This window comes from Entelurus aequoreus, linkage group LG22, assembly GCF_033978785.1.
Source record: "Entelurus aequoreus isolate RoL-2023_Sb linkage group LG22, RoL_Eaeq_v1.1, whole genome shotgun sequence".
Taxonomy (NCBI): Eukaryota; Metazoa; Chordata; class Actinopteri; order Syngnathiformes; family Syngnathidae; genus Entelurus; species Entelurus aequoreus.
In genome coordinates this window covers 43538673-43566272 of record NC_084752.1, presented here as the reverse complement: position 1 = coordinate 43566272, position 27600 = coordinate 43538673, and the positions used below count along the sequence as shown (strand labels likewise).

At 36.7% G+C, this 27600-nt stretch overlaps 1 protein-coding gene across 1 annotated transcript in view; it reads left to right on the top strand.

The window, feature by feature from the left end:
- lrba (LPS-responsive vesicle trafficking, beach and anchor containing) overlaps window positions 1-27600 on the top strand; it is a 503640-nt gene that overhangs the window by 240590 nt on the left and 235450 nt on the right. The window contains exon 34 of the mRNA XM_062033425.1: window positions 943-1004. Coding sequence (XP_061889409.1) covers window positions 943-1004 — 62 coding nt within the window. The remainder of the gene's footprint in view (window positions 1-942; window positions 1005-27600) is intronic.

Genomic DNA, 27600 nt, shown 5'->3' with positions numbered 1-27600 from the left:
CATCACAAAAATGATCAAGGCTTAGGTCAGGCTGATTACAATCATAAATACTAATCAAAAAAAGGGACTCCTAAGAATGAAAGTTTCTTCAAAATAGCCACTCTTTGAACTGATGACTGTTTTGCACACTCTTGGCATTCTCTCCATGAGCTTCAGGTGGTAGTCACCTGAAAGGGTCTTCACTTCACAGATGTCATAGTTTTGATGCCTTCAGTGACAATCTACAATATACACTACCGTTCAAAAGTTTGGGGTCACCCAAACAATTTAGTGGAATAGCCTTCATTTCTAAGAACAAGAATAGACTGTCGCGTTTCAGATGAAAGTTCTCTTTTTCTGGCCATTTTGAGCGTTTAATTGACCCCACAAATGTGATGCTCCAGAAACTCAATCTGCTCAAAGGAAGCTCAGTTTTGTAGCTTCTGTAACGAGCTAAAGTGTTTTCAGATGTGTGAACATGATTGCACAAGGGTTTTCTAATCATCAATTAGCCTTCTGAGCCAATGAGCAAACACATTGTACCATTAGAACACTGGAGTGAGAGTTGCTGGAAATGGGCCTCTATACACTTATGTAGATATTGCACCAAAAAGCAGACATTTGCAGCTAGAATAGTCATTTACCACATTAGCAATGTAGAGAGTGTATTTCTTTAAAGTTAAGACTAGTTTAAAGTTATCTTCATTGAAAAGTAAGGACATTTTAATGTGACCTCAAACTTTTGAACGGTAGTGTAAATAGTCATGAAAATAAAGGAAACTCATTGAAATGAGAAGGTGTGTCCAAACTTTACGTCTGTACTGTAGTTAATGAAGGCAATTCCGCCAAATGTGACATCCCGACTGCAGTGGAAACATAAACCAGATGTGGATCCACCGTTCTAAATGCAGTTTGGTGGCAATAAATGAGGCAAATAACAGTTTCTTCCTTTCGTGTGTGCAGGCCTGGTGTGCATGAAGTCCAGCAGTTCGGTGGTGGAGCTGGTCATGCTTCTGTGTTCACAGGCAAGTCTTTATCTTCTCTCTCTTTGGCTCTCCTAGCTTTCTTCAACGGGCTTTTGATTTATCGGCCTCACCTTGGGTGCGCCAGATCCAACAACAACCGCAGAAGAGTCAGACCGGTAGCCAATCAAGTCCCTTATCTCTCCCGAGAAAAGCGGGTAGAAGGCACCTCCGACCGCAGATATCGGCTCCAGGGTCAAGGGTGGCCGACCTGTCCGCATACCCTTTGACCCCAGCCTCTGGCCTCTGCCGCTCGGGCGCAGCTGATGAGGAGGGATAATGTAGATTTGATGGTGCTTTGCATTGATCATCTCTTGTCTTGTGGGTGTTTTGTCGCCAAGTTTATTTAGCTGCTGCCAGATTCATGAATACTAATTCCGGGATCATAAGCAGCCGTGGGCGGATCAATGATGGCTGCTGTCAATAGCGTCACTCCAGGATGGCGGATTTGCATTAAGCGCCATAAAGCTAGCGTTCCCATCCGTCAGTTAGCGATCCAATATGCGGTGTGTGCTTATCAGTCTTGTTTTTATTCTGCCCAAGGGAGTAAAGTGCATTGGAGCCTCAATTTACTACCTTAATTGGTTCTTGAACCGGGTTTGTAAATCGAAATGTTTGCATATTGAAGCAAATTTCTCCAAAAGAATCAATGTACCGTATTTTTCGGACTACAGAGTTTCCCATAAACTGCCAAGATACCTGTGGCGGTGGGGGCGTGGCTATGGGCGTGGTCCCCATGACATCATCGAGTAATTTGCATAATTTACTACAATGATTTGATTTTCTCTAAAAAGGCTCAAAAAATGTATACTTACTAATTAATAATAACAGTTGTGTTTTAAACGTCCATCCATCCATCCATTTTACAATATAATTACAACACTTTATGTACATATTTATATACAGATTTGAACAATAAGTTATTCACTGAAATATATTTATTAATTGTGGTTCTTACAACAAATATATCTTATAAAATATAAAAGCTAAAATGTCTCTTAAAGCTCTGCCCCTTTAATTAGTGCATACTAAATAATTTAACTTTAGCCTACTACTACAACCATATTATTTACCAGCAACATAAAGTGAAACAGAGGCACAGTCAGTAACAAATAAACAGAAAACAGTAGTGGTCAAATACAAATAAGGCAACAAGAGAAGTATCCTACACTTCTCTTTTGTAAAGTAAATGTGAACAGCCTATATGGGCATCTACATTAACTATATGATTTGCCTGAGAAGCTGGACAGGACAAAAAAATAAAAAATCTATTTGTGGCGGCCTTAATTCTTTTGTGGCGGGCCAGTGTATGTCCTTCACTATGTGGTAGGTTCCTGCGGACGTTATCTCTTTCTGTTGTTGACTATTTGTTTCATACGGTGTTGATGTGGAAATGGTTGCGTGGGCATTTTGTGGGTGTGGCATCGAACGGAGATGTTGACATGCGGAGTTTCAAGCACTCTTCATTCTCTAGCGGGTGACTTTTCAAATGATGCTACATATTAGCAGTGCTGCTACTTTTTGTAGCAACGCTTTTGCCGCATACTTGACATATTACGTTTGTCTGTTCAACATCTTCCCGCTTGAAGCCAAACCACCGCCAGACGATGGACCCCCTGCTGTTTTTCTTAGGAATTAATTCTTCCTTCATTTGTTACCGGATTCGCACCTTCTTTCTCTCGTATTACCACTCGCACCACAGCTAACGTTACCCATGCCTCTACCTCTCTGCTCCGCGAGGGCGTATACGTATGTGACGTATGTAAGAAGGTGTGCTTGTTTTATGTCTCTGTGAGAAGCAGAGACAAGATAGAGTGAGAAGAGCCTGTAGTGTAATGCCCACAGCTATAAGCAACTGCCTGAGAACGTATACTCCAATATCACCATATAGTCATTTTCTATATCGCACAGAGACAAACCTGCAATATATCCAGTATATTCCATATATTGCCCAGCCCTAGTTCACACTTTTGTATTTCCAAAACACAAAAAAGTTGTCACAAGGGCATGTTCACCACTGTGTTACATGGCCTTTCCTTTTAACAACACTCAGTAAATGTTTGGGAACTGAGGAGACACATTTTTTAAGCTTTTCAGGTGGAATTATTTCCTATTCTTGCTTGATGTACAACTTAAGTTGTTCAACAGTCTGGGGTCTCTGTTGTGGTAACTTCTGGGTGTTGTTGATAAATGGCTTTGGCCTTGCATAGTAGAGTTTTAACTTGCACTTACAGATGTAGCGACCGACTGTAGTTACTGACAGTGGGTTTCTGAAGTAATCCTGAGCCCATGTGGTGATATCCTTTACACACTGATGTGGCTTGTTGATGCAGTACCGCCTGAGGGATCCAAGGTGTGTAATATCATGGCTTACGTGCAGTGATTTCTCCAGATTCTCTGAACCCTTTGATGATATTACGGAGCGTAGATGGTGAAATCCCTAAATTCCTTGCAATAGCTGCTTGAGAAATGTTTTTCTTAAACTGTTCAACAGTTTGCTCAGGCATTTGTTGACAAAGTGGTGACCCTCGCCCCATCCTTGTTTGTGAATGACTGAGCATTTCATGGAATCTACTTTTATACCCAATCATGGCACCCACCTGCTCCCAATTAGCCTGCACACCTGTGGTATGTTCCAAATAAGTCTTTGATGAGCATTCCTCAACTTTTTAACTCTTTATTTTTTTTGCTCTGTGCATGTGCGTTGTTTAACACGCACCTCTGCTCGTTTTACCAGCAACGTCACAAGGTGACGACGACGCGCGTCGTGTCCGGAAAAAGACGTTGCTTGGATGGCAACATATGTTGCTCCAAAAGCTGTATGTACCTTTCAGCATTAATGGTGCCTTCACAGATGTGTAAGTTACCCATGTCTTGGCCACTAATACACCCCCATACCATCACACATGCTGCCTTTTACACGTTACGCCTAGAACTATCCGGATGGTTGGTCCGGAGGACACCACGTCCACAGTTTCCAAAAACAACACTTTTCACAGAAAACCTTTCTACTTTGCTTTAGAAAAGCCTGCGGCGTTTCTGGGTGTTGTTGATAAATTAGTTAAAGTTAAAGTTAAAGTAGCAATGATTGTCACACACACACTAGGTGTGGTGAAATTTGTCCTCTGCATTTGACCCATCACCCTTGTTCACCCTCTGGGAGGTGAGGGGAGCAGTGGGCAGCAGCGGTGGCCGCGCCCGGGAATAATTTTTGGTGATTTAACCCCCAATTCCAACCCTTGATGCTGAGTGCCAAGCAGGGAGGTAATGGCTCCCATTTTTATAGTCTTTGGTATGACTCGGCCGGGGGTTTGAACTCACAACCTACCCATCTCAGGGCGGACACTCTAACCACTAGGCCACTGAGTAGTATGTATGTATGAGTAGTAAATGGCTTTGGCTTTGCATAGTAGAGTTTTAACTTGCACTTTCTCAGTCTTTTTTGCCACTTGCGCCAGCTTTTTTGAAACATGTCGCAGGCATCAAATTCCAAATGCAAAAAAAAACAAAGTTTCTCAGTGTGAACATGAAATATCTTGTCTTTGCAGTCTATTGAATTGAATATAAGTTGAAAAGGATTTGCAAATCATTGTATTCTCTTTTTATGTACCATTTACACAACGTGACAACTTCACTGGTTTAGGGTTTTGTCAATTATAAGCATTTTGTCTCTTGTAGTACTGTAAATGCAATGCACTGCAAAAAGTCAGTGTTCAAAAACAAGAAGTTAGAAAAACACAAAAATTAGGGGTATTTTATTTGAACTAAGCAAAATTATCTGCCAATAGAACAAGAAAATTCAGCTTTGATTGATTGATTGATTGAGACTTTTATTAGTAGGTTGCACAGTGAAGTGCATATTCCGTACAATTGACCACTAAATGGTAACACCCCAATACGTTTTTCAACTTGTTTAAGTCGGGGTCCACTTACATTGATTCATGATACAGATATATACTATCAGATATATACTATCATCATAATACAGTCATCACACAAGATAATCACATTGAATTATTTACATTATTTACAATCTGGGGTGAGAACAGAGAAATGGATATTGGAACAGTGTAGGTCTGACTTGGTAGGATATGGACAGCAAGTAGTGGGCAGAGAGAGAGAGACCTGTTGGGAGCGCATTCCACATTGATGTGGCATAGAAAGAGAATGAGTTAAGACCTTTGTTAGTTCGGAATCTGGGTTTAACGTGGTTAGTGGAGCTCCCCCTGGAGACTTTCCAAAACAAGTCAAATTAGCTAACCTCAATGAACCCCAAAATACTTTAAAATAAGTATATTCTCACTAATAACAAGTAGGGATGTCCGATAATGGCTTTTTGCCGATATCCGATATTCCGATATTGTCCAACTCTTTATTACCGATACCGATATCAACCGATATATGCAGTCGTGGAATTAACACATTATTATGCCTAATTTGGACAACCAGGTATGGTGAAGATAAGGTACTTTTTAAAAAAATTAGTAAAATAAGATAAATAAATTAAAAACATTTTCTTGAATAAAAAAGAAAGTAAAACAATATAAAAACAGTTACATAGAAACTAGTAATGAATGAAAATGAGTAAAATGAAGTGTTAAAGGTTAGTACTATTAGTGGAGCAGCAGCACGCACAATCATGTGTGCTTACGGACTGTATCCCTTGCAGACTGTATTGATATATATTGATATATAATGCAGAATATTAATAACAGAAAGAAACAACACTTTTGTGTGAATGAGTGTAAATGGGGGAGGGAGGTTTTTTGGGTTGGTGCACTAATTGTAAGTGTATCTTGTGTTTTTATGTTAATTTAATAAAAAAAATTAAAATAAAAAAACCCCGATACTGATAATTAAAAAAAACAATACCGATAATTTCCGATATTACATTTTAACGCATATATCGGCCGATAATATCGGCAGGCCGATATTATCGGACATCTCTAATAACAAGTGCACTTTTCTTGGTAGAAGAAAACAGACCTTTTTGCTCAATATGTTGAAAAATATTCTTAAATGAAGTAAATGCTAGTGCCATTATGTTGACATAATGATATGCGCTCGGCGTCATGCTTTTTATTTCATGCTTGAAGTAAGAAATGCTGACTTTAAAAAAGTAGTTTTCTACTTGTGAGTGTTGATGACACAGCTTTGCAACAGTTGATATTCTAGTTTCAAGCATGTTTTACTCAATATAGCTCATCAAATCTCAGCTACAAGCTGTAATATCTTACTGACATCATTTAGGACTTAAAACAAGTAAAACACTCTAACATAAAATCTGCTTAAAATCTCGTTCTGGTCCCTGCGGCTTATACAAGGGTGCGGCTTATATACGGCCTGTTCTTCTCCAACACCGACGAAGAGGATTTCGGTGGTTTTAGTACGCAGGAGGAAGACGATGACACAATGATTACAGACTGACTTTTCATATACCTGTAGGCTGATTATTTTGATAACGTACAGGCGAGCACTTTGTATTACTTTGCACCGTTGTATTATTTGTACTCTGCACGAATGCTGTTCGCCATGTCAAAGATGTGAAAGTTTGATTGAATGATTGACAGATTTATAGTTAATAAATGGGACGCTTTGCGTTCCCAAACAGTCATCTCTGTCCCGACAATCCCCTCCGTGGTAGCAGGAACCCCTATATCAGGGGTGTCAAAGTCAAATGGACGGAGGGCCAAATAAAAAATTTAGCTACAAGCCGAGGGCCGGACTGTTCGAATGTTCATTGAAAAATTTTTAAATGACGCATATAGTCTAGTGAACCTAATTGAACCTACTGAAAACCTAACAAATATATTCCAATATGATCAGATAAATAAAGCAATATTTTCTTATGGCTCGGTCAGTAATCTTTAATTTTCAACAGACACAAAAGACAAATTTCCTTTATATAAAAATCCCCATAACATGAACATTAAATGAAAGAAACCGGTATTCAAGGCACCATCAGTAGCCTATATTTTCTATTTTAGCAAAAGTGGGCTAAATTTACTTCAAAGAAAAAAACAATAATAGCAATTTTCTATCATCCACTCAACTGAAATATTTTTAAAATATAATTAAATTGAAATACAATAAAATAAAGTGCAAAAATCTATAAATCAAAAACAACACTTTGTTTAAGGAGAAGTAACATGCAGTGAAAACAAATATTAAACTTTAACTTTTAAACTTGAATTGAGTAAAAACTCTAAATATGTGATTGCACAGTAATGTTCACATTAAACCCCCCTCCTCCCTCCGTGGGAGGGAGGCGAGTTGGGTGCCCGAAACCCCCCGCTGGTTTCGGCCCGCCCCTTGGCGCGCGTGGCACGGCGGGCTCCGCGACCCGACGGCTGGCCCTCGTGGCTTGACGGCGGGCGCGTCCCGACGGGCCGCGCGTAGGGGTCAAACGCAGAAGTCTCAGGGCCTCGTGGTGAGGGGGTGGCCTGCGGGTTTCGGCCCGCTTGACCCCCCCCCGCTCCGCTTGGCGCGCGCGGCACATGACGGGTTCCGCCACCGACGCTCGGGCTGCAGCCCGACGGTGGTGCGGGCCCGGCGGTGACGCTCGGTTTGGGGAAACAAAGCAGAAGTCTCAGGGCCTCGGGGCCGGGTTTCGGCCCGCCCCCTTGGCGCGCGTGGCACGGCGGGCTCCGCGACTGACGGCCGGGCTGCAGCCCTTCGGCCGGCAGGCGCGTCCCGGCGGGCCGCTCGCCCCCTTTCGGAACCTTGGACTGGCATCCACTTGGTGCGTGTAAAAGATCTGCGGTCTAAAAAAAAAAAAAAAAAAAAAAAAAAGATCTGCGGTCTGCGGGCCGGTTCTAATAATAAATCAAGATCATCCCAAGGGCCGTAAAAAACCTTCTCGCGGGCCGGATATGGCCCGCGGGCCTTGACTCTGACATATGTGCCCTATATACTACGCCAGGGGTCACCAACGCGGTGCCCGCGGGCACCAGGTAGCCCGTAAGGACCAGATGAGTAGCCTGCCGGCCTGTTCTAAAAATAGCTCAAATAGCAGCACTTAAGAGTGAGCTGCCTCTATTTTTTAAATGTTATTTATTTACTAGCAAGCTGGTCTCGCTTTGCCCGACATTTTTAATTCTAAGAGAGACAAAACTCAAATAGAATTTGAAAATCCAAGAAAATATTTTAAAGACTTGGTCTTCACTTGTTTAAATAAATTCTTTTTTTTTTTTTACTTTGCTTCTTATAACTTTCAGAAAGACAATTTTAGAGAAAAAATACAACCTTAAAAATGATTTTAGGATTTTTAAACACATATACCTTTTTACCTTTTAAATTCCTTCCTCTTCTTTCCTGACAATTTAAATCAATGTTCAAGTAAATTTATTTATTTTTTATTGTAAAGAATAATAAATAAATGTTTTAATTTAATTCTTCATTTTAGCTTCTGTTTTGTCGACGAAGAATATTTGTGGAATATTTCTTCAAAGTTATTATGATTAAAGTTCAAAAAAATTATTCTGGCAAATCTACAAAATCTGTAGAATCAAATTTAAATCTTATTTCAAAGTCTTTTGAATTTATTTTAAAATTTTTGTTCTGGAAAATCTAGAAGAAATAATGATTTGTCTTTGTTAGAAATATAGCTTGGTCCAATTTGTTATATATTCTAACAAAGTGTAGATCGGATTTTAACCTATTTAAAACATGTCATCAAAATTCTAAAATTAATCTTAATCAGGAAAAATGACTCATGATGTTCCATAAATTCTTTTTTTTAAGTTTTTCTCTTCTTTTTTTCGGTTGAATTTTGAATTTTAAAGAGTCGAAATTGAAGATAAACTATGTTTCAAAATTTAATTGTCATTTTTTTCGTGTTTTCTCCTCTTTTAAACCGTTCATTTAAGTGTAAATATCATTAATTATTAATAATAACATAGAGTTAAAGGTAAATTGAGCAAATTGGCTATTTCTGGCAATTTATTGAAGTGTGTATCAAACTGGTAGCCCTTCGCATTAATCACTACCCAAGAAGTAGCTCTTGCTTTCAAAAAGGTTGGTGACCCCTGTACTACGCTAATTACACATCAAAACCCTGCGGCTTATAGTCGGGTGCGGCTTATATATGGAGCAATCTGTCTTTTCCCCTAAATTTAGCTGGTGCGGCTTATAGTCCGGAAATTACGGTATCTTATCAGACAGAAAATAAGCAAATATCACCTTTATTTGAGATATTTCATCTTACTTAGATTGCACTTTTTGCAGTGTAGGTTGAAAAGGATTTGCAAATCATTGTATTCTGTTTTTATTCACCATTTACACAACATGACAACTTCACTGGTTTAGGGTTTGGTCAAATAGAAGCATGTTTTCTCTTGTAGTGTAAATGCAGTGCTTGAGGGGGTGTAGTCCCTCTTGTCGGTTAATTTATTTGGATAAAGACACACCTGATAGCTCGTTATTTTCTCGGTTTCCCTGCGTTTTCCAATCATACAAAAACCACACGTGATTAATGAGGCGGCGTTTTTGCTTTTGAATTTTTATCAGCATTCATTTCGCAGAGAAATAGTACCCGCTATCGGAGCATTTTAACCCCTTCCACCAGACTTCTCCTCATTACTCACCCGCCCTCCATCTCCAGCATCGGGCGATTGCACATCTGTTTGGATGTCAGCGGACGCGCTCCGATTTGGGCTATAGCCCAAGCGGGGAGGAAGGAATACCTTGAGGGGAAGCTAAATAGAGGGGAAGAATGACAGGCTCTAATGCAGCTATTTGTCATATCTGTCAGGGTGTTGTTTAATGCTAATCTAATCAAAGGCGGAATCTCTGTGATTGCTCGGCCCGACTACTCTCCTTCCCTCCCCACCTCCGGTCCCCAAAGCTTAGGCTCTTTGAGCATCCCCATCCAATCTGTACACACACACACACCCTTTTGCAGAGGGAGAGGCGTCGGCTAACATGGTGTTGATTGCTTCCATAAATCATCCGAGCGAAATTCTCTCACAGCTAATGCAAATGTAATTTTATTGTGGCGTTAAAAAACAACAACAAAAGGAGTGAGGTGCGGGCCGGTGACGGGGTGAAAGGGAAAGGTAGGGACAGACCTTCCCTCTTGGCTAAATTACGACGCGTAATTATTTGTGTGTTTGTTCTCCTCGTGGGCTAACGAGCTCGCCCAGCCAGCGCCGGGGATTGATGATGTCATTTATCCCAGTTTGGTGGTCGCAGGAAGTGCCTGTTTCTCTCACAGGAAGCAGGTGAGAGTGAAAGGAGATGATTTCGATTGATTCCCCCTAAAAAAAACAACAAGAAATATTCCCCTTCCTGCACACTGCAAAAAGTGAAATCTAAGTAAAATTAAATATCTCAAATAAGGGTGATATTTGCTTATTTTCTGTATGATAAGATAATTCTTCTAACTAAGCAGATTTTATGTTAGAGTGTTTTACTTGTTTTAAGTGTTTTGCTCCTAAAGCAGGGGTCACCAACCTTTTTGAATCCAAGAGCTACTTCTTGGGTAGTGATTAATGCGAAGGGCTACCAGTTTGATACACACTTAAATAAATTGCCAGAAATAGCCAATTTGCTCAATTTACCTTTAACTCTATGTTATTATTAATAATTAATGATATTTATTAGGGATGTCCGATAATGGCTTTTTGCCGATATCCGATATTCCGATATTGTCCAACTCTTTAATTACCGATACCGATATCAACCGATACCGATATATGCAGTCGTGGAATTAACACATTATTATGCCTAATTTGGACAACCAGGTATGGTGAAGATAAGGTACTTTTTAACATTTTTTGTAAAATAAGATAAATAAATTAAAAACATTTTCTTGAATAAAAAAGAAAGTACAACAATATAAAAACAGTTACATAGAAACTAGTAATGAATGAAAATGAGTCAAATTAACTGTTAAAGGTTAGTACTATTAGTGGAGCAGCAGCACGCACAATCATGTGTGCTTACGGACTGTATCCCTTGCAGACTGTATTGATATATATTGATATATAATGTAGGAAGCAGAATATTAATAACAGAAAGAAACAACCCTTTTGTGTGAATGAGTGTAAATGGGGGAGGGAGGTTTTTTGGGTTGGTGCACTAATTGTAAGTGTATCTTGTGTTTTTATGTTGATTTAATTAAAAAAAACAAAAAAACCCGATACCGATAATAAAAAAACCGATACCGATAATTTCCGATATTACATTTTAACGCATACATCGGACATCTCTAATATTTATCTTTGTGGAAACACTGATCATCTTAAGGATTTCTCACAATAAATATATATAGAAACAGATAAATATCAATATGCAACACTTTATTTTTACATTTTCTCTAAGTGCACATTTTTCAAATTGAACATTTTCAAATGATCACTTCTAAGACAGTCTTGGGAAATCACAATATCCCATTTTAACTAGCTAGCCACTAACATTTTTTGAACAAATCATGAATTACTTTGCACCATGTTTGTACAAATAATAACTCCTGTTAAATACAAAAGTCAACTCTCAAATTTTTTAATAAATCATGTCACACTTTGAACTGGACACCAAATCTGTTATCTGTTTCTTTGTCAGTTAGACCAAGTCTTTAAAATATTTCCTTGGATTTTCAAATTCTATTTGAGTTTTGTCTCTCTTAGAATTAAAAATGTCGAGCACAGCGAGACCAGCTTGCTAGTAAATAAATAACATTTAAAAAAAATAGAGGCAGCTCACTGGTAAGTGCTGCTATTTGAGCTATTTTTAGAACAGGCCAGCGGGCTACTCATCTGGTCCTTACGGGCTACCTGGTGCCCGCGGGCACCGCGTTGGTGACCCCTGTCCTAAATTATCTCAGTAGGATATTACAGCTTGTAGCTGAGACTTGATGACATGCTTGAAACTAGAATATCAACTGTTGCAAAGCTGTGTCATCAACACTCACAAGTAGAAAACTACTTTTTTAAAGTCATCATTTCTTATTTCAAGCATGAAATAAAAAAATCATGACTTTGACACAATTGTGTCTCATAATTAAAACAGATGACAGCCAAATGGACTTTGCTGTTTTATTTCCAATGAAACAATAGAACATACGTACTCATATAGTAGTACAGTTGGCACAGTACAGTAAACTGACAGTTAATATTTAAACATTTAACATTTCTAACTATTTTGAACAGAAATAGTTCATGCACATTCAGATAAATTCTTCAAAATTACAATTAAAAAAAATTATATATGTATATATGCGCACTAATTGACTAAAAGAGCACACACTTGGCGCGATGATATCATGTTATCCATGGAAAAATGCATTTTTAGACAATATGATTTGCCTGAGCGGCTAGGAGACCCCGAGAGTAACAAGCGCTTGCCTTGTTGCCTTTCCATTAAGAACAATAAACTACTTTTTAGTATAAGTTTGCTGGTTTCAAGAAATGTAATGCCGAGCGCATATCATTATGTCAAGATAATGGCACTGGCATTTATTAACATATTGAGCAAAAAGGCATACTTGCCAACCTTCCCGTTTTTAGCGGGAGAATCCCGGTATTCAGCGCCTCTCCCGACAAACTCCCGGCAGAGATTTTCTCCCGACAAACTCCCGGTATTCAGCCGGAGCTGGAGGCCACGCCCCCTCCAGCTCAATGCGGACCTGAGTGGGGACAGCCCGTTCTCACGTCCGCTTTCCCAGCAGCTTGCCTGCCCAATGACGTCATAACATCTACGGCTTTTAGAGAGTAGAGTGCACAACAAGGAGAGAGAGTTCTTGGTTTCTTATGTGGGTTTATTGTTAGGCAGTTTCATTAACGTCCTCCCAGCGCGGTAACAACACACAACAACAGCAGTCACGTTTAGTCTACCGTAAAGCAGTTCGTCTGCCGTAAACAGCAATGTTGTGACACTCTTAAACAGGACAATACTGCCACCTACTGGATAGCCTGCAGAACACTGAAATTCAAGTATGTCTTTTATTTATATGTATAATAAAAATATATATATATATACAGCTAGAATTCACTGAAAGTCAAGTATTTCATACATATATGTATATATATTATATATATATATATGAAATACTTGATTTGGTGAATTCTAGCTGTAAATATACTCTTCTCTTGGTTTCTTATGTGGGTTTATTGTTAGGCAGTTTCATTAACGTCCTCCCAGCGCGGTAACAACACACAACCACAGCAGTCACGTTTAGTCTACCGTAAAGCAGTTCGTCTGCCGTAAACAGCAATGTTGTGACACTCTTAAACAGGACAATACTGCCACCTACTGGATAGCCTGCAGAACACTGAAATTCAAGTATGTCTTTTATTTATATGTATAATAAAAAATAAAAAATAAATATATAGCTAGAATTCACTGAAAGTCAAGTATTTCATACATATATGTATATATATTATATATATATATATAAAATACTTGATTTGGTGAATTCTAGCTGTAAATATACTCTCCTCTTAACCACGCCCTTAGCCACCCCCCACCCCACCACCTCCCCGATATTGGAGGTCTCAAGGTTGGCAAGTATGGCAAAAAGGTCTCATTTTTTTCTACCAAGAAAAGTGCACTTGTTATTAGTGAGAATATACTTATTTTAAGCTATTTTTGGGTTCATTGAAGTTAGCTAATTTGACTTGTTTTGCAAAGTCTTGACAAGCCACTATTTTCTTGTTCTATTGGCAGATAATTTTGCTTAGTTCAAATAAAATACCCCTAATTTTTGTATTTTTTTGTCTTGTTTTTGAACACTGACTTTTTGCAGTGCAGATGAGAGGGAAAGGAGATGATTTTGATTGATTCCTCCCCCCCCCAAAAAAACAAAGAAACATTCCCCTTCCCGCGATTGGGATAGCGCTGTGTGAAATTTTTAATTAATTTCCCCGTGCTTTGAGATGGAGTGGAGCCGGGGTGAAGGGTCAGGAGGCGAGGGACTCCAGAGCAGTTTTTAATCAGGGACCCTATGAAAGTTGCACACATTGAAGAGGTGGTGGTAAAGCGCTCTTTCTAAAGGACGACAACAGCCCTTTCAATTAAAGAGCCATTTTGATGAAGACATGAACTGTTTGGGTGGTGTCTGGTCTTGTTCTGGGCTTTGGTATTGATTGTTACATGAATGCTGAATATACAATCTGGAGGATTAATGGTTAAATGCTGTACTGCACTTGCAAGGATTACTTCCAGTACCAGTACTCCCTCGTCCCAGGAAGAATGCTTGACGCAAATCTTTTATTTATAGATCTTTATCGCTCTGGAATAACCTGCCTCGAATTCTCACCAGCATTGAAAGTAAACAGGTTTTTAAAAGGAGAGTAATATTTTATCTGAGTTTTTAAATTAGTTTGTTCGTTGATGATTTGTTTGGTTTTATATTGTGTAGTCATATTTATATGGTAATTATTATTCTGTGACTGTAAATTGTTTGCTTGTTTTTTTATGGATGCTTTTATTTTATTCTATTTTTAAAAAAATAAAAAATTCGGTATTATGTAGTTATAATTATATGCTTTTACTTGTAATTGTATTGAATTGTGGACCCCAGGAAGACTAGTGGGTTGTTGTGGACCCCAGGAAGACTAGTGTGTTGTTGTGGACCCCAGGAAGACTAGTGGGTTGTTGTGGACCCCAGGAAGACTAGTGGGTTGTTGTGGACCCCAGGAAGACTAGTGGGTTGTTGTGGACCCCAGGAAGACTAGTGGGTTGTTGTGGACCCCAGGAAGACTAGTGGGTTGTTGTGGACCCCAGGAAGACTAGTGGGTTGTTGTGGACCCCAGGAAGACTAGTGGGTTGTTGTGGACCCCAGGAAGACTAGTGGGTTGTTGTGGACCCCAGGAAGACTAGTGGGTTGTTGTGGACCCCAGGAAGACTAGTGGGTTGTTGTGGACCCCAGGAAGACTAGTGGGTTGTTGTGGACCCCAGGAAGACTAGTGGGTTGTTGTGGACCCCAGGAAGACTAGTGGGTTGTTGTGGACCCCAGGAAGACTAGTGGGTTGTTGTGGACCCCAGGAAGACTAGTGGGTTGTTGTGGACCCCAGGAAGACTAGTGGGTTGTTGTGGACCCCAGGAAGACTAGTGGGTTGTTGTGGACCCCAGGAAGACTAGTGGGTTGTTGTGGACCCCAGGAAGACTAGTGGGTTGTTGTGGACCCCAGGAAGACTAGTGGGTTGTTGTGGACCCCAGGAAGACTAGTGGGTTGTTGTGGATCCCAGGAAGACTAGTGGGTTGTTGTGGATCCCAGGAAGACTAGTGGGTTGTTGTGGATCCCAGGAAGACTAGTGGGTTGTTGTGGACCCCAGGAAGACTAGTGGGTTGTTGTGGACCCCAGGAAGACTAGTGGGTTGTTGTGGACCCCAAAAAGACTAGTTTGTTGTTGAGGCAACCAGCTAATGGGGAACTTTAATAAAAATCAAAAAAAAAAAAAAGTAGAGTGGAGAATCAAATTGCCTCTATATTGAAGCCACTATCATTAGAGATGTCCGATATTACGATATTGTCCAACTCTTAATTACCGATTCCGACATCAACCGATACTGATATATACAGTCGTGGAATTAACACATTATTATGCCTAATTTTTAGAGATGTCCAATAATGGCTTTTTTGCCGATATCCGTTATTCTGATATTGTCCAACTCTTAATTAGCGATTCCGATATACAGTATACAGTGGTGGAATGAACACATTTTTATGCCTAATTTTGTTGTGATGCCCCGCTGGATGCATTAAACCAGGGGTCACCAACGCGGTGCCCGCGGGCACCAGGTAGCCCGTAAGGACCAGATGAGTAGCCCGCTGGTCTGTTCTAAAAATAGCTCAAATAGCAGCACTTACCAGTGAGCTGCCTCTATTTTTTAAATTGTATTTATTTACTAGCAAGCTGGTCTCGCTTTGCTCGACATTTTTAATTCTAAGAGAGACAAAACTCAAATAGAATTTGAAAATCCAAGAAAATATTTTAAAGACTTGGTCTTCCCTTGTTTAAATGCATTAATTTTTTTACTTTGCTTCTTATAACTTTCAGAAAGACAATTTTAGAGAAAAAATACAACCTTAAAAATGATTTTAGGATTTTTAAACACATATACCTTTTTACCTTTTAAATTCCTTCCTCTTCTTTCCTGACAATTTAAATCAATGTTCAAGTAAATTTTTTTTTTTTATTGTAAAGAATAATAAATAAATTTTAATTTAATTCTTCATTTTAGCTTCTGTTTTTTCGACGAAGAATATTTGTGAAATATTTCTTCAAACTTATTATGATTAAAATTCAAAAAAATTATTCTGTCAAATGTAGAAAATCTGTAGAATCAAATTTAAATCTTATTTCAAAGTCTTTTGAAATTCTTTTAAAATTTTTGTTCTGGAAGTTCTAGAAGAAATAATGATTTGTCTTTGTTAGAAATATAGCTTGGTCCAATTTGTTATATATTCTAACAAAGTGTAGATTGGATTTTAACCTATTTAAAACATGTCATCAAAATTCTAAAATTAATCTTAATCAGGAAAAATGACTAATGATGTTCCATAAATTCTTTTTTTAAGTGTTTCTCTTCTTTTTTTCGGTTGAATTTTGAATTTTAAAGAGTCGAAATTGAAGATAAACTATGTTTCAAAATTTAATTGTCATTTTTTTCGTGTTTTCTCCTCTTTTAAACCGTTCAATTAAGTGTAAATATCATTAATTATTAATAATAACATAGAGTTAAAGGTAAATTGAGCAAATTGGCTATTTCTGGCAATTTATTTAAGTGTGTATCAAACTGGTAGCCCTTCGCATTAATCACTACCCAAGAAGTAGCTCTTGCTTTCAAAAAGGTTGGTGACCCCTGCATTAAACAATGTAACAAGGTTTTCCAAAATAAATCAACTCAAGTTATGTAAAAAAGTGCCAACATGGCACTGCCATATTTATTATTGAAGTCACAAAGTGCATTATTTTTTTTAACATGCCTCAAAACAGCAGCTTGGAATTTGGGACATGCTCTCCCTGAGAGAGCATGTTGAGGTGGGCGGGGTTTAGGGTAGGGGGTAGCGGGGGGTGTATATTGTAGCGTCCCGGAAGAGTTAGTGCTGCAAGGGGTTCTGGGTATTTGTTCTGTTGTGTTTATGTTGTGTTACGGTGCGGATGTTCTCCCGAAATGTGTTTGTCATTCTTGTTTGGTGTGGGTTCACAGTGTTTGTAACAGTGTTAAAGTTGTTTATATGGACACCCTCAGTGTGACCTGTATGGCTGTTGACCAAGTATGCCTTGCATTCACTTGTGTGTGTGAAAAGCCGTAGATATTATGTGACTGGGCCGGCACGCAAAGGCAGTGCCTTTTAGGTTTATTGGCGCTCTGTACTTCTCCCTACGGCCGTGTACACAGCGGCCTTTTAAAAAGTCATACATTTTACTTTTTGAAGCCGATACTGATAATTTCCGATATTACATTTTAAAGCATTTATCGGCCGATGATATCGGCAGTCCGATATTATCAGACATCTCTAGTTATCATACATATCTGATTTATGATTCCAAGACTTCCAAAGTTTGCACTAGATATGATTAAAACAGTATCAGTCCCACAGAGATTCCTGAGCCATTTTGAGAGCTAATGCGGAAGTCAGTCACGTGATCCGTGACGTAGCTTTCAGACTACAGATCTCCTCCCCATCAACAACGATGCTAATCAAGCAGACTTTGTTGACCATGATTATTTGGGGAACGAATATGATTTTTTTTGAGGATGAGCAATAAGTTCTAGGAACCGAGTGCTAAACGGATGCAGCTTTATTGTAGCACGATAGCATCTGCAGCATGGCTACACTGCAAAAAGTCAGTGTTCAAAAACAAGAAAAAAAAATACAAAAATGAGGGGTATTTTATTTGAACTAAGCAAAATTATCTGCCAATAGAACAAGAAAATTCGGCTTGTCAAGACTTTCCAAAACAAGTAAAATTAGCTAACCTCAATGAACCCAAAAATAGCTTCAAATAAGTATATTCTCACTAATAACAAGTGCACTTTTCTTGGTAGAAAAAACAAATATGAGACCTTTTTTCTCAATATGTTCAAAAATATTCTTAAATTAAGTAAATGCTAGTGCCATTATCTTGACATAATGATATACGCTCGACATTACATGTACATATATATATATATATATATATATATATATATATATATATATATATATATATATATATATATATATATATATATATATATATATATATATATATATATATATATATATATATATATATATTAGGGCTGCAGCAACTAATTGATTAAATCCATTATTAAAATAGTTGCCGAATAATTTAGTCATCGATTCGTTGGATCTATGCTATGCGCAGTTTTATTTGTTTTTTTTAAATAAACCTTTATTTATAAACTGCAACATTTACAAACAGCTGAGAAACAATAATCAAAATAAGTATGGTGCCAGTATGATGTTTTTTTTTCAATAAAATACTGCAAAGGATAGAAATGTAGTCTGTCTCTTCTATCCGATTATTAATCGATTAATCGAAGTAATAATCGACAGATTAATCGATTATCAAATTAATCGTTAGTTGCAGACCTAATATATATATATATATTTTATTTTTTTAATTTTAATTTTGAAGAATTCATATGAATGTGCATGAACTATTTCTGTTCAAAATAGTTAGAAATGTCACATGTTAAATGTTTAAATATTAACTGCCAGTTTACTGTACTGTGCCAACTGTACTACTATATGAGTACGTATGTTCTATTGTTTCATTGGAAATAAAACAGCAAAGTCCATTTGGCTGTCATCTGTTTTAATTATGAGACACAATTGTGTCAAAGTCATGATTTTTTTTAATTTCATGCTTGAAATAAGAAATGATGACTTTAAAAAAGTAGTTTTCTACTTGTGAGTGTTGATGACACAGCTTTGCAACAGTTGATATTCTAGTTTCAAGCATGTTTTACTCAATATAGCTAATCAAATCTCAGCAACAAGCTGTAATATCTTACTGACATCATTTAGGAGCAAAACACTTAAAACAAGTAAAACACTCTAACATCAAATCTGCTTAGTGAGAAGAATTATCTTATCAGACAGAAAATAAGCAAATATCACCCTTATTTGAGATATTTCATCTTACTTAGATTTCACTTTTTGCAGTGCACTGTTACAAGCGGCCGTCTGATGGCAGCCATAACTGCCATGCGGCCCTCAATGAAAACCACTTTGACATCCCTAATCTATAGTTATCATTCACTTGTGTACAAAAAAACTCCAAAACATTTAATCAATGCCATGAACATGATGAAAGTATCCACTAATCAAAACTGTGGGACTCAGTTGGCACAGTACAGTAAACTGACTGTTAATATTTCAACATTTAAAATTTCTACCAATTTTGAACAGAAATAGTTCATGCACATTTAGGTAAATTCTTCAAAATTACAATTAAAACAATTTTGGCCGGGGGCCGGGCTGTATATATGCGCACTAATTGACTGAAAGAGCACGCACTTGGCGCGATGATATCATGTTATCCATGGAAAAATGCATTTTTAGACAATATGATTTGCCTGAGCGGCTAGGAGACCCCGAGAGTAACAAGCGCTTGCCTTGTTGCCTTTCCATTAAGAACAATAAACTAGTTTTTAGTATAAGTTTGCTGGCTTCAAGAAATGTAATGCCGAGCGCATATCATTATGTCAAGATAATGGCACTAGCATTTATTAACATATTGAGCAAAAAGGTTTTCTTTTTTTTTCTACCAAGAAAAGTGCACTTGTTATTAGTGAGAATATACTTATTTTAAGCTATTTTTGGGTTCATTGAGGTTAGCTAATTTGACTTGTTTTGGAAAGTCTTGACAAGCCAAATTTTCTTGTTCTATTGGCAGATAATTTTGCTTAGTTCAAATAAAATACCCCTCATTTTTGTATTTTTTTTTCTAGTTTTTGAACACTGACTTTTTGCAGTGTGGAAGCATACTGTAGATCAGGGGTCACCAACCTTTTTCAAACCAAGAGCTACTTCTTGGGTAGTGATTAATGCGAAGGGCTACCAGTTTGATACACACTTAAATAAATTGCCAGAAATAGCCAATTTGCTCAATTTACCTTTAACTCTATGTTATTATTAAAAATTAATGATATTTACACTTAATTGAACGGTTTAAAAGAGGAGAAAACACGAAAAAAATGACAATTACATTTTGAAACATAGTTTATCTTCAATTTCGACTCTTTAAAATTCAAAATTCAACCGAAAAAAAGAAAAGAAAAACTAGCTAATTCGAATCTTTTTGAAAAAATTTAAAAAATAATTTATGGAACATCATTAGTAATTTTTCCTGATTAAAATTAATTTTAGAATTTTGATGACATGTTTTAAATAGGTTAAAATCCAATCTACACTTTGTTAGAATATATAACAAATTGGACCAAGCTATATTTCTAACAAAGACAAATCATTATTTCTTTTAGATTTTCCAGAACAAAAATTTTAAAAGAAATTCAAAAGACTTTGAAATGAGATTTAAATTTGATTCTACAGATTTTCTAGATTTGCCAGAATATTTTTTTTGAATTTTAATCATAAGTTTGAAGAAATATTTCACAAATATTCTTTGTCGAAAAAACAGAAGCTAAAATGAAGAATTAAATCAAAATTTATTTATTATTCTTTACAATAAAATTTTTTTTTTACTTGAACATTGATTTAAATTGTCAGGAAAGAAGAGGAAGGAATTTAAAAGGTAAAAAGGTATATGTGTTTAAAAATCCTAAAATCATTTTTAAAGTTGTAATTTTTCTCTAAAATTGTCTTTCTGAAAGTTATAAGAAGCAAAGTAAAAAAATAATGAATTTATTTAAACAAGTGAAGACCGAGTCTTTAAAATATTTTCTTGGATTTTCAAATTCTATTTGAGTTTTGTCTCTCTTGGAATTAAAAATGTCGGGCAAAGCGAGACCAGCTTGCTAGTAAATAAATAAAATTAAAAAAATAGAGGCAGCTCACTGGTAAGTGCTGCTATTTGAGCTATTTTTAGAACAGGCCGGCGGGCGACTCATCTGGTCCTTACGGGCTACCTGGTGCCCGCGGGCACCGCGTTGGTGACCCCTGCTGTAGATACATCTGATTATTGTAAGTATAAGATGAGGTTTGTAAGAGGAGTCCTATCCCGTCAGTGTTATTGAACGTGAAGGCTGCCTCTAAGTAGGTCCTGCATATTACATGAGCATCAATGCTGACTTGCATGCAAAGAGACACTCTCCCTTTGTCCGCCACGCTTATTGTTTGCTCCCAATTGTTGTCACCTTTACATCAAACACGCTGCCTAAAGAGTGCATTTCCCTTCAAACCAGGCGTCCTCCCAAAACGCTCGATGAATAAATAATGCACTTAGATGAGAGGAAGCGCTCCTCCTTCTCATCGCCGGACAGACGGCGCTATGAGAAATCATCTCATCGGTTACTGGACAGTCTTCTGTGAGAGGAGGGCCATAAATCTCCCCGGTAGCTGCATTTGTGTCCTGTAGATCAGCCATTATTGTCCAGCCCTCTGTCAGCCCATCCATCCTTCAGACATTTATCAGAAATGCATCCTGTACATGAGTGCAAGGAAGGAAGTAATAAGGGAAGGCAGGCGATATGGCGTGGCGTCCATAATGGTCAAGCACGAGTAGGACACGCTTTCTATTATTATGGTCGGTAAAAAGAGGAGTGAGATATATATTTAGCGCTTTTCTACCTTCAAGGTACTCAAAGCGCTTTGACACTATTTCCACATTCACACACTGAGGGCCACCGAACCACCACCCATCAGGAGCAAGGGTGAAGTGTCTTGCTCACGGACACAACGGACGTGACTAGGATGGTGGAAGCCGGGCATCGAACCAGGAACCCTCAGGTTGCTGGCACGGCCGCTCCACCAACCGAGCCACACCACTCCCAAAATGTACCGAAAAAGAAGCCAAACCCTGAAAGCTGGTGCGCACCGTAGCGCGGGTTACCTGTACTGTCGCACCTGGAGTAATAAGCACAATTATATATACGGTATGAACACAAGATACTGCAGTAGTAAACACTCGCTATAATCCTGCACGGGACAATGCACCTTAATAACAAATTAAAAAATTGTTATATTAATCGAGATTGGATGATATGAAAAAATTGTTTTGATAATTTTTTTGTGTCAATATATATATATATATATATATATATATATATATATATATATATATATATATATATATATATATATATATATATATATATGTCTTAGATTATCTAAGACATATATATATATATATATATATATATATATATATATATATATATATATATATATATATATATATATATATATATATATATATATATATATATATATATATGTCTTAGATTATCCCAAAAAAAAAAAAAAATATATATATATATATATATATATATGTATGTATGTATGTATGTATGTATGTATGTATATATATATATGTGTATATATATATGTATATATGTATGTATATATATATGTGTATATGTATATATATATGTGTATATATATGTATAAATGTATATGTATATATATGTATAAATGTATATGTATATATGTATGTATATATGTGTATATATATATGTATATACGTATATATATATGTGTATATATATGTATATATGTGTATATATATGTATATATATGTGTGTGTATATATGTATATATATGTGTGTATATATAAGTATGTATATGTATACAGTATATATGTATATATATATATATATATATGTATGTGTGTGTATATATGTATATATATATATGTATGTGTATATATATATATGTATGTGTGTGTATATATATATGTGTATATGTATTTTTGTGTGTATGTATGTATGTGTATATATATGCATATTTATATGCATATTTATATGCATATATATATGCATATTTATATGCATATATATGCATATTTATATGCATATATATGCATATTTGTATGCATATATATATATATATGTATATATGTGTGTGTGTGTGTGTGTGTGTGTGTGTGTGTGTGTGTGTGTGTGTGTGTGTGTGTGTGTGTGTGTGTGTGTGTGTGTGTGTATGTATGTATGTATATGTATATATACATATGCATATATACATAAACAGGTTCTAATGTAATATTTATATCATTTATAAATAATAAATTTTCTGCAAGATGAAAAATCCCTCATAAGACATTTAGTTAAAAATGGAAAACATTTCCTTGGTTTTTCGTAATTTTTTATGAGTTTCAAATTAAAAAATGCATTATGCAGCATAAAATAAAGATGTGAATTTTTTTTTAACTTTTTGATGTTTTAAATGGATATCTAATTGACCATCAAAAAAAGAAAGGATAAGAGATTTTCAACTTCTTATTCCTCATCCATCCATCCATCCATCCATTTTCTACCGCTTGTTCCCTCATATCATACTAACAGACAAATAATTATTTTGCACGTATTCCTTCGCCAATTCACTTACAGCACGTTATCAGTTGTTCTGGCCCAAAGTTAACCTGTTTAACAGATGGCCTCGTCCCCTGCCGGCCTGTGGGGAGAAAGACATTGACTTCCCCAAACACTTGGCTTCTCCTGACCTTTCACCCATTGACCTTCTAGGTTAGCGCTCCAGAGTGCATGGCATGCAGCGAAGTTCCAACCCCTGCTGGAGTTAAGAGGACAGTTCAGGGTCTTCTGCACGATCAAAATTCTCATCTAAAAAAACGAGGGAACCAGTTTGAGGCCGTAGTTGGAATGTCTTTGCCTATGGCAATGAGTATGCGATGTTGAAGTATGCATACATAGCTGCCATCTCGATGTAAAAGGTCAACAATCACAACTAGGTCATCAATCTGGGTCCGTCTACCTTCCGTTCATTCGATTTCCAATTCAGGAATGAAAATCAAAAAACAAAATTAGGGCCGTTTTTCGATTTTTATTATATATTGCAGATTTTAAAACAAACAAAAAAGGGTTGATTTTCATTAAAATATTGCCATAAATTGGATTTTGTGGCATTTTCCTTTTATGGATTTTTACTTTATTCAGTGGCCTAGTGGTTAGAGCAGGGATCACCAACGCGGTGCCCGCGGGCACCAGGTAGCCCGTAAGGACCAGATGAGTAGCCCGCTGGCCTGTTCTAAAAATAGCTCAAATAGCAGCACTTACCAGTGAGCTGCCTCGATTTTTTAAATGTTATTTATTTACTAGCAAGCTGGTCTCGCTTTGCCCGACATTTTTAATTCTAAGAGAGACAAAACTCAAATAGAATTTGAAAATCCAAGAAAATATTTTAAAGACTTGGTCTTCACTTGTTTAAATAAATTCATTAATTTTTTTTACTTTGCTTCTTATAACTTTCAGAAAGACAATTTTAGAGAAAAAATACAACTTTAAAAATGGTTTTAGGATTTTTAAACACATATACCTTTTTACCTTTTAAATTCCTTCCTCTTCTTTCCTGACGATTTAAATCAATGTTCAAGTGAATTTATTTTTTTTATTGTAAAGAATAACAAATACATTTTAATTTAATTCTTCATTTTAGCTTCTGTTTTTTCGACGCAGAATATTTGTGAAATATTTCTTCAAACTTATGATTAAAATTTAAAAAAATTATTCTGGCAAATCTAGAAAATCTGTAGAATCAAATTGAAATCTTATTTCAAAGTCTTTTGAATTTCTTTTAAAAATTTTGTTCTGGGAAAAACTAGAAGAAATAATGATTTGTCTTTGTTAGAAACATAGCTTGGTCCAATTTGTTATATATTCTAACAAAGTGCAGATTGGATTTTAACCTATTTGAAACATGTCATCAAAATTCTAAAATGTATCTTAATCAGGAAAAATGACTAATGATGTTCCAAAAAATATTTTTTTAATTTTTTCAAAAAGATTCAAATTAGCTAGTTTTTCTCTTCTTTTTTGCGGTTGAATTTGAATTTTAAAGAGTCGAAATTGAAGTTAAACTATGTTTCAAAATTTAATTGTCATTTTTTCGGGTTTTCTCCTCTTTTAAACCGTTCAATTAAGTGTAAATATCATTAATTATTAATAATAACATAGAGTTAAAGGTAAATTGAGCAAATTGGCTATTTCTGGCAATTTATTTAAGTGTGTATCAAACTGGTAGCCCTTCGCATTAATCAGTACCCAAGAAGTAGCTCTTGCTTTCAAAAAGGTTGGTGACCCCTGGGTTAGAGTGTCCGCCCTGAGATTGGTAGGTTGTGGGTTCAAACCCCGGCCGAGTCATACCAAAGACTATAAAAATGGGTGCCATTACCTCCCTGCTTGGCACTCAGCATCAAGGGTTGGAATTGGGGGTTGAATCACCAAAAATGATTCCCGGGCGTGGCCACCGCTGCTGCTCACTGCTCCCCTCACCTCCCAGGGGGTGAACAAGGGTGATGGGTCAAATGCAGAGGACACATTTCACCACACCTAGTGTGTGTGTGACAATCATTGGTACTTTAACTTGAATTTTTCCAGATAAACCAAGAAATCAAGTATATGTTCATCCAAAATGCAAAAATGTGTGTTCATCTGTGTGATGACAAATTGAACCGGAAGCGGTATTTTAGCTTTTCCTTTGCGTTTAGCATGTTTTTAGCTTAACGGTCCATGTAGGTTCATGTCTCTTCCGTTCATTCTATTTCCAATTCTGAAACGCAAGTCAAAAAACAAAGTTAGGGCCGTTTTTCGATTTTTATTTTAAAGGCAGATTTTAAAACCAACAATAAAGGGTTGATTTTCATAAAAATGTTGCCATAAAATTGGATTTTGTGCTGTTTTCCTTTTATGGATATTTATTTATTTTTCCAGAAAAACACCAAGTTTTTTAAAATTGGATTTTGTGCTGTTTTCCTTTTATGGATATTTATTTTTCCAGATAAACACCCAAGTTTTTTTAAACGACAATAGGACTCCTGCTTGACAAAGATGTTACCATCCATCCAGCCATTTCTACCGCTTGTCCCTTTTGCGGTCGCTGGGGGGTGCTGAAGCATACCGTTATGCTAAAAACATGCTAAACGCGAAGGAAAAGCTAAATTACTGCTTCCGGTTCAATTTATCATCGCACAGATAAACACGCATTTTTGCATTTTGGGTGAACATGAATTGGATTTTTGTGTTCATGGATTTTTTGTTTGTTTTCAAATCTGCCATATATAATAAAAAAAACAGAAAATGGCCTAACGTTTGTTTTTTGATTTGCGTTTCAGAATTGGAAATAGAATGAATGGAAGGTACACGGGGCCATTTTTTGTTTTTTCATTTCTGAAACAAAAGTTGGACAACAAGCAACAATAGGACTCCTGCTGAACAAAGATGTTAGCGTTATGCTAAAAACTAAAAGCTAAAATACTTTGTCATCACACGGATAAACGCGCATGTAAAAGGTCTCTTTGCCGTGAGGGTTCTCCTGAACCCGAAAGATCCTCCGTGAGCCCGGTAGACAGTTTGAATACAATCTTTTTTATTACAACAGTCTGGAATTGCTTTTCAGCAGTCTCTTTTAGGCGTGTCGCTCTCGCTCTCTCTCCAGCTCCCAACTCCAACGCCGTGTCTCGTCCCGGCTGCTGCTAATAAAGGCGACAGGTGATTAGATAACAAGGCCCACCTGGGCCATCTACTCACCTGTCGCTGTCTACGAGGCCGGTCCTTGCACACCCCGTTCCGCGGCAGGCCCGCAGGCCACGCCCCCCTCCACAACGCATTTTTGCATTTTGGATGAACATATATTCGATTTTTGTGTTTATCTGGAAAAATAAAAAAACATAAAAGAAAAACAGCACAAAATCCAATTTTATGGCAATATTTTAATGAAAATCAATCTTTTTTTGTTTGTTTTAAAATCTACCGTCTGCCATCAAAATCGAAACACGGCCCTAATTTAGTTTTTTTATTCGTGTTTAAGAATTGGAAATAGAATAAACGGAACGTACACGGACCCAAAACGGTGGCATCTTTGTTCAGCAGGAGTCCTTTTGTCGTTTTTAAATAGTTGTCCAACGGTTGTTTCAGAAATGAAAATAGAAATATGCATTTTTGCATTTTTTGATGAACATATATTCGATTTTTGTGTTTATCTGGAAAAATAAAAAAACATAAAAGAAAAACAGCACAAAATCCAATTTTATGGCAATATTTTAATGAAAATCAATCTTTTTTTGTTTGTTTTAAAATCTACCGTCTGCCATCAAAATCGAAACACGGCCCTAATTTAGTTTTTTTATTCGTGTTTAAGAATTGGAAATAGAATAAACGGAACGTACACGGACCCAAAACGGTGGCATCTTTGTTCAGCAGGAGTCCTTTTGTCGTTTTTAAATAGTTGTCCAACGGTTGTTTCAGAAATGAAAATAGAAATATGCATTTTTGCATTTTTTGATGAACATATATTCGATTTTTGTGTTTATCTGGAAAAATAAAAAAACATAAAAGAAAAACAGCACAAAATCCAATTTTATGGCAATATTTTAATGAAAATCAATCTTTTTTTGTTTGTTTTAAAATCTACCGTCTGCCATCAAAATCGAGACACGGCCCTAATTTAGTTTTTTGATTCGTGTTTAAGAATTGGAAATAGAATAAACGGAACGCACACGGACCCAAAA